At 39.1% G+C, this 18,040-nt stretch overlaps 3 protein-coding genes across 4 annotated transcripts in view; 2 read left to right on the plus strand and 1 right to left on the minus strand.

The window, feature by feature from the left end:
- The first annotated feature begins 272 nt into the window (after positions 1-272).
- Smp_017280 (putative ubiquitin) lies at positions 273-846 on the plus strand. Its single transcript, XM_018796436.1, has 2 exons — positions 273-648; positions 685-846. Exons 1-2 carry the CDS (start codon positions 328-330, stop codon positions 823-825), a joined length of 462 nt encoding a protein of 153 aa, XP_018650649.1. The 5' UTR covers positions 273-327; the 3' UTR covers positions 826-846.
- A 3,679-nt stretch (positions 847-4,525) lies between these two features.
- Smp_017290.3 (hypothetical protein) lies at positions 4,526-8,893 on the minus strand (the record flags this gene model as incomplete). 2 transcript variants are annotated; one of them, XM_018796437.1, is made up of 6 exons in its annotated part: positions 4,526-5,079; positions 5,695-5,805; positions 8,285-8,415; positions 8,461-8,520; positions 8,552-8,628; positions 8,658-8,893. In XM_018796437.1, the coding sequence occupies 6 exons, from the start codon at positions 8,877-8,879 to the stop codon at positions 5,012-5,014; spliced, it is 669 nt and encodes a 222-aa protein (XP_018650650.1). The 2 variants fall into 2 exon arrangements, with proteins under 2 accessions (XP_018650650.1, XP_018650651.1); XM_018796438.1 differs by lacking the exon at positions 5,695-5,805 and having other exon boundaries at positions 5,012-5,081; positions 8,284-8,415; positions 8,658-8,879.
- Positions 8,894-16,761: 7,868 nt separating this feature from the next.
- The window catches only part of Smp_131650 (hypothetical protein), a 33,257-nt gene continuing 31,978 nt past the window's right edge, over positions 16,762-18,040 (plus strand). The window contains exon 1 of the mRNA XM_018796439.1: positions 16,762-17,361. Coding sequence (XP_018650652.1) covers positions 16,791-17,361 — 571 coding nt within the window. The 5' untranslated portion in view covers positions 16,762-16,790. The remainder of the gene's footprint in view (positions 17,362-18,040) is intronic.

The raw sequence follows: 18,040 nt of genomic DNA on the forward strand, positions 1-18,040 counted from the left end.
ATACCTAGGTTCCTGCCTGAAGGTATTGGTAATCCACTGCTACTAGACACAGAAGCCCGTTAAGCGAAAGCTTCTTCTATTTCGTCATCAACCATTTGAACCATTTGAATTAATCTTCAGAAATCTGTGACGCTTTTACATTTAACACAACGACTGAAAATAAAAATCAACCTTTCAGTAAAATAAAATCCTTGTTACTTATACATTCTGAGTAAATTTTCTACTTAACAAGCTGATTAACCGACTTATGATAATGATGGGAATATATACTTTCGTTTGGTTCATTTCATAAACTAGACCGCGCTTTATAGTTGTGGACGTGCTAAGATGAGGTTGTTTATTCGATCCCACCTTCATGACCAGGTTGTGATATCTGCGGGACCAAATGAGTCCGTGAGGTCATTAAAAGATAAAATTTCTCTGGTCACCGGCATACAGGCTACTACTCAGTCCCTTTATCATCATGGCTCTCCTTTACTCGATTGTGCACTTCTACAAGATTTTGGTATCACCGACCTAGATTATGTCGACGTAAATTGTGAACTTCGAGGTGGAGGAAAGAAGAGAAAAAAGAAAAATTACACCACTCCAAAGAAGATCAAGCACAAGAAGAAAAAAGTAAAACTCGCGACGCTGAAGTTTTACAAAGTAATAGACTTCACTGCATAATTTTGACACTTTCAGGTTGACTCAAATGGAAAGGTAACGCGGTTACGGAGAGAATGTCCCAACGATAAGTGCGGTGCAGGAGTCTTTATGGCCAGCCACTTTGACCGTGAATATTGTGGGAAATGTACCTTAACATACAAACATGTGAATAAGTAGAAATAAAGTGAGAAAACTCGGTGTTAGTATTCTGCATTTTTTGTTGGTGGTGCGCGTCAATGTCACAGCATACCGCAGATCTCTTATTATCCGTGAGTAGGGTGCTAGTTGTAGTTGTAACTTCAGTCAGTTTACATTTATTCCAAATGCCACCCGTTTTAGTGTGAAGAAATTCGTCATTGTGTCAAAATATAAAAATCCAAATCACTGACATTAGGATCACCTGGCTTAACTCAGTATTATGTATGTAAAAAAGGTGATGATCAATCACAAACCTTTGCTTGTTAATCTGGCAGTTTCATGTCATACCATTTGTAACATGTTTATATGGGAGTTTAGACCATTAAGGCTTTTCATAAAGTGAATTAAGGGTAATTAACCTATTTTACTTACTCTGCGCTAGCCAATTTTGATTTTTTCATTTGTAATGCCAGTACATCACTAGCATGTGAAGAACGCAGTTGTAGCTGTTTCAGACTCGCCTACTAATAGATTTATGTCTGAAAATCATTAATAACCGTCATTCAGGCGGATGCGGTGTACTGCTACCTAGTTATCTACAATGACGTTAACACGAGATAATAACAGGAAACATTGGTAAGTGGTCTTGGTCTAATATAGACATACCATCGAATTTGCCGTACAGTACTGTTAGGGCCAGAAATAATATATCTGTGTATACGAAATGCAGGGAGACCCAGTTTTGCCAAAGAATTAGCTGGTATACATCTACGCTAAGGAGTCGAGTTGCTACATTATCACTTCAGCAACTATACAAAACTCTAAGCAAATCGTTTCCAGATAGTTTAGTGATTTAAGCTAATGTCCCAATTATTTTGCAAAGGCTATTAACTTCTAGGTAGCTTGGAATGACTAACTACCTTAAAGTTCCTCGTTCAGCTCTAAAATTTGGATAAAGATTGCGACCCTAGTTTGTTCCGAGTTATGACTAAGCAGATATATCCTGTGATGCCCGTACGTTGATGTGCTTACCCAATGTTGTATCAAAGATATTAACTCTCATAATTGTCTACTGCTCAATTGGAGCAGAGCACTCGGCAATGGAAGTTGAAATCGAACATCTACCCTCAACGTTTCGGGACATTTTGTGACCCTTAAATGCAGCTCTATGTCTGGCTAAACAAATTACACTCGACTACGTTATTTGACGCCCAGCAGTTGGAAGTTGTGCCAAGGATCCGGCCAGTCTTTTGGGAACTCAGCTGACTTGGTTATATCCCTCGCGTATAATCCAGCACTTATTTTTACGTCCTCGTCAGGGACACCCACTATTACCTATTGCATCGATTTTCGTGAACTGACCCTTAGAGATTGATTAAGATGGTAGTACCAAATTACGGTGAGAATGACATGTTTCTGTGGTGAAAATGTTGGCAGGATTCTAACCTTCCCTCGACCAGTCGTACACGGACTTGTTGTGTGGCGCATATGTACCCGGTGCCCTTTGTACCAATATATATGTGATTAAATAAATAAACACGGACTTGTTAACTGCGTCCTGAACATGTTGATGTGATATACTTGAAGTACGGGGAAACTGCTTCAGATGAAGTTCACAAACGATTGTTGCAGTAGTCACCAGAAGTAGTGTTGTAAATACAAAGATAAATTGCTAAGTAAATCTGCTTCAGTTAGGCAGTTGATGAATCGAGTATAGGGCATTCCAAGGAATTAACAAGGGTTGATAAGCACTCATGTCGAACAAAACAAGGTAACTAACTCAATTATGGGGAAAGTCCTTAATTGTCAGGATACGAAGGACTAAATTAATACAAATATGAGTCCCATAGCCACTTAGGTCGTACGTGAGAGTTCATGACAGATTAGTGTGGTGGTTCGTGCATGTAGATCACTTGTGATAAGAATTGACGGAACTGACAGGAACCAAGCTAATTAGTGGGTGAACAAAAGATTCAGTAGTCTGAGGTGTTTCTCCAAAGTATTGCTTCGGAAGTGGTTTACTTCAGTGCTAAGGCTTGGCCATAATAAAGTAGTCAAGGGGAGTAGAAGATACACTTGCCCTGGTTAAGACGGTGACTCGAAAAATACCAGCATGTGCTCTAAATGACTACGCATTTGTTATCTTGCGTGACCTGCAGAATAGACCAGACGTCCGTTCGTCTATAAATGGGCGAGTATATTGTGCAGCACTATATTTCTGTGAAAAGTGGGTCACTAAATAGGCTGCACCCATTTGATTGTCTCTTCAAAGTATTACTTGCGTATAGCGAAACCACCAAAAATGTAAGGTCTTGTTGTTTGGTAAAAATGGGGCCGTGAAATCCCACGTATGACTGGTCACTGCTCCTAATACATAATGCTGGCTGGAAGTTGGTTGCAGAAGACGAGTGAGTAGAAATCACTTGATGAAATCGTTAACCACTGGTCTGAGTAGTATCTAGATGTCCAGACTTACTAGTTCAGTACCTCGCGAGTCGTAATTTACAGCAGGAAATCTAACAAGGTGTAGAAGCACTGATATCTATTCTCTATTTCTCCCTATACCTTCAGTTGAGTATTACCTTTAGCCTTTCCCCTTTGGACTGTATTTCTTATACTTAAATCTCTATTGCAGGTGATAATATTCCTCTCTATGATTATTTGAAGTGTGAAAGCTTGAATTGATTTGCATTGTATCGGATCGTATATTATTGACGTTTATCATGGAATCTATTGAGCTGATTATTGAAGTCACATTGTTTGCGAGGACCTTAACAGTTATGAATAATCCTAACTGTAGGAATTGGTTTGCTATTCTTGCCCATGTACACAAACGTGAAAAACAACCCTTTGTAACCTGAAGAAAGCATCTGTCAGACTGGATTGTCAAAACATTCCCGTAAACGAGGATTGGAATGCATATTTTCATTACAGATCCTACTTTTATCCACTGTTGGAATGCTGTGAGGAATTTCATGTCTTAATGCCGAAGAGCTGATGAGAACCTAAACTTGTATAGAAACCTTTATATCACTACGTTAATACACTTAACGTCTATATACTTTCCCAAAATGTAGACAACCTCTACCCGATGGGGTAGAGGTTGTCTGCATCTTTGTGCTTATGCGGTATGGCAACTTGAACTGATGTACGTACGTACGAAGTTCGACATTGTGACTGACTGAGAGGTTATCAACATTTTGGATCTGTTGAGAGTTAACTCTCAACTAACCTGACGTCTTATTTTTGTACGGTGAATGAGGCACTTTAGGTTTACAGTCAAGTCTTCCTTCAGTCTTGTCTTAATTTTACTGCTGCATATAGTTCGCATCTTTCCGTCACAACTATGTTTAGTGGGTTTCTAGTGACTCGTGAATCTGGTAGCTACTTTATTAGTGAAGTAAAGTCAGTAAGTAATATTAATCTAGTGAACATTAAATGGCCTGTAGATTCACTATGGGATAATAATCGAATTAGACCGACGAACATGAAGGAAGAAAGAGAATACATCGACACAACAGTATGGTCGTTTCTACTATTTAACTTAATTTGGGTTACCAGTTTCACTCATTTTGGTAATCCTCAGACGTTTTCTGTTTACTTGCATAGTTTAGTTTAAAGCGAATGGATCCCAAACTCCTGAAAGATAAAGGTCTAGAAGAATGCTAATGGAGCGTGGCAAATGTGCATTTATATCTGGAACATTATTGACACCTAAAAAGAAACAGAAACCAACCTTCGTGATAAGAATCTATTATTCTGGAAATTTAGTCAACAATATCGGTACCAGTTGCATGCATTCTGCTGATAAAGCGTGATCTACACTTTATAATAGCAATCATATACTAGTTTTCTTGCGAATTAGCAATCTAGTTATGTTAGTGATATTTATTCTACAAAATGTCAACGTAGCAGTTCACTGTGAACCATTAAAAGAATATATATTATCCGTAAGTAATCTGAACGACAGATAGTACTCATGAATATTTAACGGAATGGTGAAGTGAAATTACAACATATTCACAGGAAGCATAATGTTGACAAAATGTATTAACAACAAGAGGAAACCTCAGGTATCTTTTAATACAAGAACAGTAAGTTTTCTCACAAACTTATAGTTGCACAAGCCACTTATGAATTGCAGAAGCATTATTTGTAGCAGAAATTTCGACGAAATCCACCGGTAAACGACTTTTTGCAAAAGTGAAGGTCACTCCCGGCCTTGTCAGTGTTGATATGGTGGACTGATCGAGGCCAGCAAGCGCACCAGTACGTGTAAACGTAAGAGTATTCCTGAGTTTAAAATGTCACAAAAACAGTCTATTAACAGGAAGTAAACAATAAACGGTTCAAAGGCAAAATGTAATACACATTAACGTGTTACGGTTCATTAGTTTTACCAATACCCCATAATTTTAACGTTATTCACTCTTTGAAAATAAGTTAAAAGTATACGGTATAGATATATTACTTGGTTCACAGAATTTGTGACCAGGTGCAAGTAAATGACATATCTTACTGTCCAATGACAAACAGGCTATCGGAACATTCAGTCAATTAATAGTCAACATCCCCAAGTATGACGCGCTGTGCAATACCAGTGTGAAGAAATCAAACAAAACTGTTAAGGGCCTCTTAGTGATGAATCGCTGTCTAAAGGTCCACACCTTTAGGCAGCTATCAATCTTGATGGTGTAGCCATTTACAATCCGTGGTGTCTATAACGCTACATTCTACATCAACGAATGAACAGAAAAATCCAAGTGAAAGAAAAATAATTCTAACATTGGTAAGGAACTAGTTGATACTACGCCGACTAGGCTCAAAGTGGATGGTTGTGCCATGAATTCACTCATCATACAAATAGACAAGGAAAGTTTGGAAATGTTTAATACGAGTAAGACTTACCCAGACAACTTAAATGAAGCTTTATGTGAATAAACTGTCGAACTACGTCCATTGGCGACAAGTGAAACTCAGCACGTGATTTTCTGTCATCTTTATCGCAACTTTCTAGACCTCGAAATTTGCAATACCAACAGAAATGCCGTTACTTAGGTAGTGGATAAATGACTTATCAACAAAAGTCAGACGATAAGGTTTGGAAGATACACTGGACAGGTTTATAGTTGGGCACTTTGAAAGCAACTCAAGAAAACCTAGAAGTTGATATCAGATTTTTCTCGTCTTTCTTAGGGTGAGAAAGTTATGTTGACAAATTATATGAAATAATCCACCTAAGAAGTTTCTATCGGTTAGTAGTAGGTTGTTCTGTAAACTAGTACCACGTAGATCAAATAGCCGTCCACCATTGATAATCAAACCAGTCAAGAAACTTCTTAAACGTAGGAAAAGAATTGGAATATGTTCATCTCTGCTAGCTGAAAACAGTATAGATCCAGTAATTGTAAGACTAGGAATGCTTATAAAGCGTTAATAATTAAGAGCAGACAGTCATATGAAAAACAATTGGTTAGGGATTGTGTGAATAGTTCGATAAAGTTTTCGTACATAAAGAGACGAACGCAAAGAAGTGGTGGATTCCCATCACTTTTGGCACAATAAAACCCGTTGATATTAACAAGAGATGATGCCGAAAAAGCTAAAGCTTTGTCGGAATATTTTAGCAAAGTTTTTTCTACCGGCAATGAGGAACGACCAATAATTAATCGTGATCAGGGAAGCTTGTCGACGGATCTTGCAGTTGTTGAGAAAGGAACTGTCTTAAGATCACTTCAACATCTCAAACTTGATTAACCCAGTGGTCCTGACTATATTCATCCTAGAATTATATAAACCCTGTCGGACGCAATATTCAATCCGATGTATAATGCGGGGGAGCAGAGAGTTGGTGACTATTGACCCTTTAGTCTAACCAGTGTTGTTAAACCAATGGAAAAGATTATTTGTATGGCTAGTTTAAACTATATGGAAGGGAATAATCCTTTATCCAGGGAACAACACGGTTTTCAGAAAGACGTATGATGTTTGACAAACCTCACTGCAAAAGAAGACCGGGCCGCAGCAAAAGGGTATATGGTATTATGGGCTATTTTTAGGTCTAATCAGTATCTGAATGAAGTGTTTGAATTACTATACCCGACTTTCGTGAGACCGCTTTTGGAATATGGGATTCAAGCAGCGAGTCCTTGTTTCAAGTATGGGGCGGACATGTCAGAACAAGTCCTAAGACGAGGGACTAAAATGGTAAAAGGTCTCTCTGCCCTATCTTAAGAAGACAGACTGAGATACCTCAACTTATTTCTGTTATCTTTCCGTAGATTACGGAATGATCTAATATTGGCTTACCGTATACTGAATGATGACCTTGGTATATGTCTTATATTTCCCTTACGTCTATGACTGACCGTTTGAGAGGACATTCGAAGGTAGTTCAAAAACCGAGATCAAATCGTCTACGTCTGAAGTTTTGTTTTTCTTAGCGAATAGTAAATAACTTCAATTCTTCACAAGAACACTTAATATCAGCACCTTACGTCGATATATTCAAAACGAGATTGGACCTGCACATTGCTACAAACTGCAAGGGTTACTATAATTCAATAGACCTTTTACCCTTACTACTGGACTACTAATTCCCAAAATACACTAGCTACTTTGTTTGATTATTTGAGCTCTAACCTGAACAGAATGGGTAGATCTTCAGAAGGTGGTTTAGTTAACATAAAACATAAAGTGATGAAGTGATAACCACCAGTCTGTTAGGGCCCGGCCGGGGAAAATGTGCTTAAGCCGTGCAATACCGAATTATTACAGTCGTCTGCATCAAAGATTATAAAACTGATTAAATCACATGAAAACTCTATAATGATGTAAGCCTAAGTGTAATATTGACCAAGTGTAATCTGGTGAGCATTACTGCATTAATATTCGACAACTTTTGGAGATAAATGTGAATTATTATGAGATGGATATTTAGGACTGCAATGATTACCTGACATCATTCTACCTCTGTCTTCTACACTGAAACTTATGGTTTGAAATACGATATTGCACCACAATGACAACAAAGGTGGATATCTGAGGACAAAAAGTGGTGGATAATTCGGCACTTATGTTGTTGAGCGTAATTTAGAAAAGAGCTCCAATCAATATCTCCACCAAGTCATACAATGAAAAAAGTCACTTAATCAATCACATTTTATTCATGGTGTGCAAACTACATCTATGGCGAACTGAATTAATACCTAATAGCCTATGGAAAGCTTCGTACTGTCGTAGCATGTTTAGCTGAAGCTTTATAGTACAAATTTAGAGGGATGTGTAGAACCCATGTCCCAAATATCTAAATAAAATATTGGAGTGACCTGTAATTCGAAAGATTCTGATCTACTTATTTGATTGTGTCGATCTTCTCCAGAACTTCTTTGCTTACAGCATGATATTATTCAATCACAAAAGCTTTCAAACGCTATGAAGAATGTACAAGTAGTTTAATAATTATGTACAAAGTAGTATTAAGATTGAATGACTTACAATTCTTTTTCAAGTAAATGAGTTACTACACTGACACCTTTTGCCGTGGTAGCATCTTGTTTATTACAAGCTACTAGTAATTTTACGCGATTCTTTATAAAGACCTTATCCACAAGTATATTGTACAAAAACCTGCAAAATGTATTGGCGATTATTATACAGAATAGGAAGACTTGCTCAGCAACATCTTTCACGTCACTCTGAATAGACTTTGAATCTATGACAAATACCAATGCCCTAAAAATAATTAGTAACGGTCAAGACATACAAAGTCTCCAATTTATATTTGTGAATTATCTCGTTTCGAACTTTATCATGACCAGGAACATCTACAAGAACAAGAGCCTTTAAATATGTGGCAGGATTCTCAATACCTTTTTATCTATTTGTAGATTTCCAACATTCTCATTGAGAGATGTAAAAGTGGAAGATGGATTTCCATATACAATAGATGAGAAAAGAGTTGTTTTCCCTGAATCACAAGCACCAATAAACAACACGTTTTTAAGTCTCTTTCTGACTGACAACCAATACAGTATAACAGTTACAAAGCACACAACAACAGCAATAACTACTGGATACAACAAAATATCCATAACGCAAAATGTTAAATTTACGGCTGTTTTGTCATCATTATATAGTCAAACTGACAAGTGGCTGAAATAGTTGTTGATGAAATAAAAGAAGATTTCATCCAGTGGTCTTACTAGTCTAATAGAAGTGAATCAGTTATTTCTACAGATCTTGGTGCATTAAAAGATACAAATCAGTGTTGTTTTAAAAGCGCAGGGATTTTCAAACCTGTTGTGAATTAACTTTCAGTCTTCAGTAATAAGGATAGTAGGTTGATGAACCTGTGTTAATCCTGAAAGATTGCCTTCCAGTGAAGGTCCAGCTTCTTCTTGAAAATGTCCACTGATGGGGCTGATACCACTTGTTCTGGTAATGCGTTCCAGTCATTGACCACTCGATGAGAGAAACGGGACCCCACCTTTAGCTTATTAGGTCGCGGTTTCAGAACCTTCTTGCTATGACCTCGGAGATTATTAGTGCTGGAGGTGGCAAAAAGATAAGACATATTAACATCCAAATCGTATTTAAAGATACGAAATGCCAGTATAAGGTCACCTCGTGTCCTACGACAGGACAAGGGGAAAAGGTTTAGACGTTTCAAACGCTCATCGCAAGGGAGTTTAGAAAGACCCTTCAATAATCTTTTCTCCACACGCTCAAGTGATTTAGTATCCTTTATCAGACATGGGCTAGCTGCTTGGATACAGTACTCTAAGTGTGGCCTTACATAGGTGGTGTAGGGTCACTGAATATCGAACAGATCATTGATCCCTGTCAAAGTCAAGGATAGCCAACAGGCATCAATCAATTACACGCCATGGACTGGCCCACGCGGCAGTGGTTGTTCTTTCACTTCTGTAATTTCGTGGTTGTACCTTAACTAATATATTCTTGTAATAACGTCTTTTGTGTTGTACAGTCTCCATAGCGTCCATGATTCTTTCATGCGTCGATGGTTCAATCCACGTAAGGGCCGGTCGCGAGTTGTGACTTCAGCGTTAGTTGGTTCGTCACCATTCTCGTCTAACTATAGTAGGCCCCCAATCATTTCGACATAGAACATCAACGTTGATGTTCTACACTGGTGAGCAAGACTTCGAATAACGCAACCTATCATCATGATCTTTTTTCTATTGCATTCTATACTTTTTGTTTTCATCTTTAACTTCGGCTATCTTTATCAGTTTCTGTGAACATTCGTTGCTTCATATCATTGTTGATTAGTATTTCAACTGAAATTATTAGTTCAATCGATAGAACTAGCCAATCAACTACGACTATAATCGACTATCATGGTTCTTTAACAAGCATTAGCAGCATGTAAATGCTCCTGTGTAATATGTCTGTTAAAATATCTACCACTCGTAAGTATAGCCTCAAGGCAACACGAACGCTTATCTGTTTGCAACTTACCCACTTGTATAACCAATACAGGATTAACTGTCGATTATAAATTCATCTTTCTGCTTAATCACTATCAACTAACTACTATCAGAAATTATCTACTAGAATATTTTACTTTTTGACCACTGCCTGCCTAATTTCCAATTGCTGAGTTCCATGGCGAATCAGAGGATACAAATGCTAGAAATTTACGGTGAGTTTGAACTAAAAATTTCCTGCAATGTTAGATCTTGTTTAGACTGTTTCGCCAGGCAATGCTACGTGTTTGGCTCAAATTAAATTTGGACGTATATCAATTCAGTCTCCTACGCTTCATTAATCTACGAATTCGATCAACAAATTTCAATTACTTGGGAGCAAGAGTAACCCAGGCGAGTTTCATAACTGTGTTAAATAATTTCGTATAATGTTTATGATGTCTAATAATAATTTCGAGGCTACTTTCACTTAGAGTAGTCATACATTCTGTCACTGCCGTCAAGTTTTAGTCGAAACTATGTACATTTATGACTCGTAAGTCAAAATGCTGTAGAAAAATGTATTACGTGTACACGAGCAATCTTAATCCATGTCCTTACCAGACATTCATCGTACTTAATATTGTCACTTAACGCTAGATAATAAGCTCTTTTACGAAACGATCACGTTATCTAAACCTAAACCTTAGTTACATTGGTGGTTACCATTTAAATTAATGTTTACTATGCGCTTTGTATTTGCTGTTATCTCACACGGTAAATCATAGCTCGATTTCCTTATTGCACGAAAGTCACTTCAATTTCTTCGGTTTATTCACATGCAATATGGGTTTGGAAAACATCTAAACGACCTCTGAAACTCTCCACGAACCCCACGATAGTATGTTTGCTACTGTACATCCAATCGCTACATTAACAATGCCCAAACGAACGTTCAGTACAATTGTCAGTATACGAAAGAATGTTACTTCGATGTGACATTACAACACATCCGAACTATTGTAGTTATTCAACTTCGACGTCGTATTTTTTTCATCTCATGAAGTATTGTTTCCGCGTTGCTGTTATCTAATAGATGATTTCGGTACATCAATCGGCTGTTCAACTACTCGACGATCTAAAGCCTGTCCAGTTCAATTGGTGGTTTGACGACACTCATGCACACGAATCATCGGTTTACGCAGTCGAGCGAATCTCCTGCAAACTGACAACGATATTGTCGTCTCGACCCCAACACTGACAGCATTTTTCACTGATATCATTGACATGAGTCCAGAGTGACACTCTTGGTTTCTTATGTTCTTTTCGACATTTTTCGGTTCACTCATCAAACACATGTGCAGCACTCACTATTTATCATCTTTTAGAGATTTCATCGTGCCACCTTCCGCTCTCGCTCTGTATTCTTCGACCCATATTTTTACAGCAGTTATCAGTTTTTCCAAATTGACTGCAAGTTGATCAGAAGCTTCGCACAAGGAAACTACGACTTATCTTCACGGTTATACTTCTGTACTTACAGTTAGTCTGTTAAATATAGATATAACTAGAAATCGACGCTTACGAACAGTTTTCAACGACACTTACTGACTTTCTACTGTGTACCGAGGGCAGTACAAACATCGGCATCGATTGATAATACACTTATCGTACTATCACTGTGATATCACTGCTCTTGCGGCAAACTTAACGTTTCTCGTCTGAGGAACTCAACCACTTGTCATAGCTATATTTTTCCACGCGACTTGATAAAACTCTAAAATGTCATGTTTCTTTTTCTATTATTTCTATGGTTGATCGCTTAACATTCAACCAACGTCCTTGTTACGTGTTATTACTCGCTTTCCGATCAGTTTCTGCAGCCTCCTTTCCATTTCTCTTACAGCTCGGCAATACCCGGAGGATTCATATTAATCGTCTGGCAACCTCCGGCGCGCGACTACTCCCAACATGTTTGGTATCGATTCAAACGACCGTTGAATCTGGTGGGGGAGTATTGTAGGGTCACTGAATATCGAACAGATCATTGATCCCTGTCAAAGTCAAGGATAGCCAACAGGCATCAATCAATTACACGCCATGGACTGGCCCACGCGGCAGTGGTTGTTCTTTCACTTCTGTAATTTCGTGGTTGTACCTTAACTAATATATTCTTGTAATAACGTCTTTTGTGTTGTACAGTCTCCATAGCGTCCATGATTCTTTCATGCGTCGATGGTTCAATCCACGTAAGGGCCGGTCGCGAGTTGTGACTTCAGCGTTAGTTGGTTCGTCACCATTCTCGTCTAACTATAGTAGGCCCCCAATCATTTCGACATAGAACATCAACGTAGATGATCCTACATTGGGATATAAAATTCGAAACATATCCTCGTCGAAGCATTTAAATGCTCAGCGAAGTGACCATAGAGCACGATAACCTTTCGAAGCAGCCGTATTGTAGTGCGTAGTAGTTTTCAAGTCGTGACTTATAGTTACTCCTAAGTCTTTATGTTCTTGAACGCGTGGAAGTGATGTACCATCAATAGTATAATAGTAACTATTACCGTGCCCGATGTGCATGAACACGCTCTTTCTGGAATCAACTTCCAAGCCCCAATCATGAGCTCATTTAACTAATTCGTCTAAATCAGCTTGGAGACGACAACGATCAGCCTCACTTTTTATTTTTCTCCAGATTTTAACATCATCCGCAAACAATAATGTGGACGACTTAAGTAATAGAGGTAATTCATTAACATACAAAAAGAAAAGTAAAGGACCCAAGATGGTGCCTTGGAGTACGCCACTTTTGACCGGCTTCCATTCGGATAGCGTTCCATTGACCCTCACTATCTGTCTGCGGTCGCATGAGAAGCTTCCTATCGATTCATGTATAGCACCTGTTATTTCAAATCTCGAGAGCTTCTGCATAAGATGTAAGTGTGAAACCTTGTCAAACGCTTTGCTAAAATCAATGAATATCACGTCGACAGACAGGCCGCTATCTAGGGCTGCTGTCCAATCCTCTCTCGCAATGAGTAAGTTAGTTAAGCATGAATGCTTGTTAAGAAACCCATGTTGCTGGGGAGTTAACAGATTGTACGAATCTATGTGACTCAGCAGCTTAGCCCGAATAACCTTTTCAAGTAATTTAACTACTGTGCTGGTCAGGCTGACAAGCCGGTAGTTAGATACGATCTGCCTCTGACCATCCTTAAATATAGGACTAACTATAGCGTCTTTCCAGTCTCTAGGTAGTTTAACGAGTGAAATGGACATGTTGAAGAGCGTCGCGAGTGGTCTTGAAATAATGTCCGCAAGCGATGACAGCAAGCGTGGATGTAACCCATCAGGGCCCGGCATCTTACTAGGTTTGAGGTTAGTTATCAATGGAAGAACGATTTCCCCTGTTACGTGTATAGATCCTATGGCTGGTACCTCGTTGTAAATGGGACAAGTAGTTGTAACACTACATGTAGAGTAGAATTCACCAAAGTAGTTTGCAAATGTCTCACCTTTTGCTAGATCAGATTCAGCTAGTAAATCTGAATTTTCGTTAAACATTAACGCCGGAATACCATTACTAAGTTTCGTCCGCCGTTCAACGTACGAAAACAGTCGCTTCGGACAGGTAAGGCTATCGTATGCCAACTCTCGTTCGTAAGTGGTACGGGATTTAGCTATGGTCTTTTTACATATATTCCGGAGTTTTTTGTATTCGCACTTAAATGGTGCCTGCCCTGTTGACAAGAATGAGTCACAGAAGTGTTTCCTACGCTTCAACAGTTTCCGCGTTTCCTTGTTAATCCATGGGGGCAATGTGATAGCTTACTTGTTGACCATGGGATAAACAGTTGAGTTGCGGACTTGAATGCAGCCTTAAACCTATTCCATGCATCATCGATAGATCCATCAGCATCGACCGATCAGCCACTCGAGATAGCATAGTCTCTGATTGCCGGAATATTAGCTCTCCAGATATTAGGACGGGGTTGAGCAGATGCAAATTCTATACCATGTGTCCGGAACTTAAAGGAAAGTACAACGTCGTCACTATTCACTAGTGGGGGAAGGTATTGAATGTCGACGACATCTACACAGTTGAACGTGAGGACAAGGTCTATCAATGACGGATTATGTTCCGAGTCAATATGTGTCGGCTTTACGATATATTGTACAACTGCACAATGAATAATTGTTGATAGAAGGTCGCTATCGAGACCCCCAACTGAAGCTGTGAGCTCTATCCAGTTTATATGGGGTGCACTGAAGTCTCCAACGATGGGACGACATTCTGTCTTACTCCAAGAATAGACAACACGGATTACAACATATTCATCCTATAGTCACTAACCCGTTTCTAGACCTAATTGTACAACATATTGCCTCACACGTACCACTAACATGAGCCTCCAATATGATCGATTGTATGCGAAAGTGATCCCTAACATATAACACTATGCCTCCTCCCTTGCGACTTATAACTCCATCACTTTCGATACAAATGTAGCCTGAATGATGGGAGAACAGTCTATATCTACAGTGAGCCAAGTTTCGGTGACAACAATTATATCGGGATTTAATTCGTCCACCATCAAAATTAGCTCGGACATCTTATTTTGAAGACTAAGGGCATTCGTGTAGCACACATTTAAGGTGTTTTGGGAACCGTACGTTCTACCCATACAGGTCTCGGAAGCATTGGCTTCCAAGAAATGACTACCAGAAAGCCGTTAATCGTAAGGTTCGTTTTGCCATTTAGCTTTCGAGTTCTTAACTCTGTAAGAGCATTCTTCCACTTGATCCGATCCTCAAGCGGCCAGTCTGGTAGAATACGAATATTTGAATAACGAGTTTTTCGTGCATTATTAAATATCACATATCTTTCCTCAAAATTCCCAAGTACTGATTTTAAGATCCTGCTTTGTTGGGTTTCGTCCCCAATATATTCACCGAGTCTTATTACTTTCGGGATATGTACCCCTGAAACCTCTTCGGGCAGCACATTTCTGATGACGAATACCACCAACTGAAGAACGTAGGGATGCCTCTTAGCGGGGTCATTGTCTTTCGACTCTTCTAGATTCCGAATAATTGAACTAGGGACTTGTTTAACTTCTTTAAAAGTCGTGTTCACGGCTTTTGACCGTGATGTCAGATCCTGCCTGTTAACTGCTGGCTTCTTACTGTTAGCTTTCCTTGTAACAGTGTCTTGTGAGTCGAGCGAGCGACTCACAACAATATTTGATGGGCCCGAACTCTTCTCATCTACGATGGGGCTAAACATTGTCTTACTCTCGGACTTTAGCGGAGTAATTTGACACGCAGAATGTGAGTCCCACAAGGACTTTTTAACTATACGGGCTCCTTCTTTGGCTATCTTTCCTACCTTTTTACGTTTCTGCGTCATCCATTTCCCATCAGTCACAGCATCCAGATTAGAACTACTCGGGACGATAATGGTTCTAGCCGGATCATCAGTCGCTACTGTAGCAACTTGTCCATCAATATTCAAAGGTATGTCACTCATTAATTGTTTCGGGGTGGAGAGCTGTGTTTCGTATTGCATAGTTGGGTGTCTGGCACGTGCCGTAGCAGCACTTACGACACTGACAAATTCTTCGATATCAGTATCCATGTAACCGGTACGGCCCTCGTCAACTTTTTTGTCAGCTAATGCCAGAAGGCTAATTTTTTCTCGAATGAGTAACGTTTTGCTCGAACAACAAAACATACAGAGCCAATGAGAATTAGGCTTTGAGCACCGTTTATAGGCAATGGGACTTAAGTGGTGCACATTTTATGGAACCACTTCTTACATTCATCACATTGCATTCTTTCTTCTACAGGGAATAAGCAATATGACTGTCCACACTTTGGAGCAGAGCTGACCATCTTAAAAATTAACTAAAGTGGTAGACAAAATGGATGTGTAAGGCAAATCTCAAACCTTGATCAAACGAATCAAGGCAACGTCGATCGAGAATGCTTTGATGCAGTAAATACATAAAAGCAAGATCAAAAGACACAAATACAATATCACTTTAGGTGAAATAAATTCAGATAAAATGTAAACAGTAGTTGTGATGCGTAATTTACGATCAAAACAGTGAATTTAACTCAACGATAAACAATATCATAATGTTTGGGACTTTGTTTATCGCACAGAGTAGTGGATTGTCTCACAGAACACGTAATATCGCGACCTGAACGTATGCCGAACAATGTTATTATATCTTATCTTCGCCTCCCATCTAGGACTGATCATCTGAGAGGAAATTCTGAGAAACTCTAGGAAAGTTTAAAAACAGAGATCGAATTGTTTAAGCCTAGATTTCCGTTTTCTGTACCTAGTAGTGATTTACTGGAATCCTCTACTGGAACAGATAATATCAGCACATTCTTTGATACATCAAAAGTGATATCGACAATTCACAGTACTACAAGTCTCAAGGAATTATATAGGTTGATTAAACTCTCAACCCTACTATTATGCTTAGTATTGGAGATTGAGGCGCACAGATTATTTTTTGCGCTACTGTAATTACCCAAAGCTGGACGTCAATCTATATGAAAAGTAAAAGACCAGATAGAGATTTTTATTATCACCCCCGGTACAAAACAACCACTGAAGTTTATGGGAATTCTCGTAGTGTCAGAACTGGTCGAACTGTCCCCGTCGCTTCGACAGAACCACACAGCCACCATAAAGATAGAATTGATTTGTTACATCCACATCATTCCCAACAAAAATCTCTTGTTAGTGAAACCAAAAACATTCGCTATACTCAGGATCGTAAAAATACGAATAGGACAAGATCCGATGAACTCACTTATATATCAGATTTAAATCCGAGTCCCATTGATCCTAATACGAAACCAGTCGTTAGTACGTCACTACACTTCAGCGACTCCAGGTCCGTCAGTACCAATAAACAATTTGCACCCAAACCTCGTCAAGAGTCTTTTGCTACGAGTCCCGATGTACGAAATTCACGTTCGCTCACGAATACTTGCGCAAATTTGACGTCAGAAAATTCTACGGAAAAACATGGTGGACTTATCCTTCTACCAAAAGATGTGGACATATTTCAACAAAATACTCAGAACTCGAGGAGTTTCCGACGTGAAGCAGTTCGATGTAGGTCTTACACTTTCAGTACATGTAAATTATGTATCAATTGATATGTTAAGTAGTTCCACTTAAAATGTGATTCGTCCCATCAGACAGATGCTTACGTAAAACAGACGTTCAGGTTCTTTTATCACTATGACTCGACCGAATGAGATGCCTGTTGCTTTAGGTTGTGACCTACTGATCTTACCACTGCTTTCATACAGACGGAGGGTAATTGTTATGCTAACTTCCCCTTCATACTTTTGTTTGTTACATAGGACTCTCAATACACCATGAAATTTGCAGCAGCATATTTATCACTAAAGCGCAATGCTTTGTAATGTTATCTTCAATGATGGTTTAGTGCTGCACTCTTAGTCGTTATTTTAATAAGTAATAGTAAGGTTAGACGTAGGGTATTCGGGAATGATGGTAAATCAGTTGACGAGGTTGTAAATCTTCATCGACTGAGATGGTTAGGCCACGTCTTACGTATGCCTGAACACCGATTACCACGACGCGCAATGCTGACTAGTGTTGGGGATGGTTGGAAGAAAGTTAGGGGCGGCCAAACCAAAACATAACATTAATGCTTGAGGTCACTAACTTCTAGTCTGAGCCATGTTGATAGATGCAAACTACCTGGCTGGGGTCCGCGTGACTATCGCAACCAACGGTTGGAGATTCTGAGTGACATGGCTCA

This window comes from Schistosoma mansoni, chromosome 2 (assembly GCF_000237925.1).
Source record: "Schistosoma mansoni strain Puerto Rico chromosome 2, complete genome".
In the NCBI taxonomy this organism is placed as follows: domain Eukaryota; kingdom Metazoa; phylum Platyhelminthes; class Trematoda; order Strigeidida; family Schistosomatidae; genus Schistosoma; species Schistosoma mansoni.

Coding starts and splice junctions, on each gene's coding strand:
- Smp_017280 (XM_018796436.1), top strand. CDS start 328: ATGAGGTTGTTTATTCGATCCCACCTTCATGACCAGGTTGTGATATCT. Junction 649..684: donor CGACGCTGAAGTTTTACAAA/GTAATAGACTTC, acceptor TGACACTTTCAG/GTTGACTCAAATGGAAAGGT.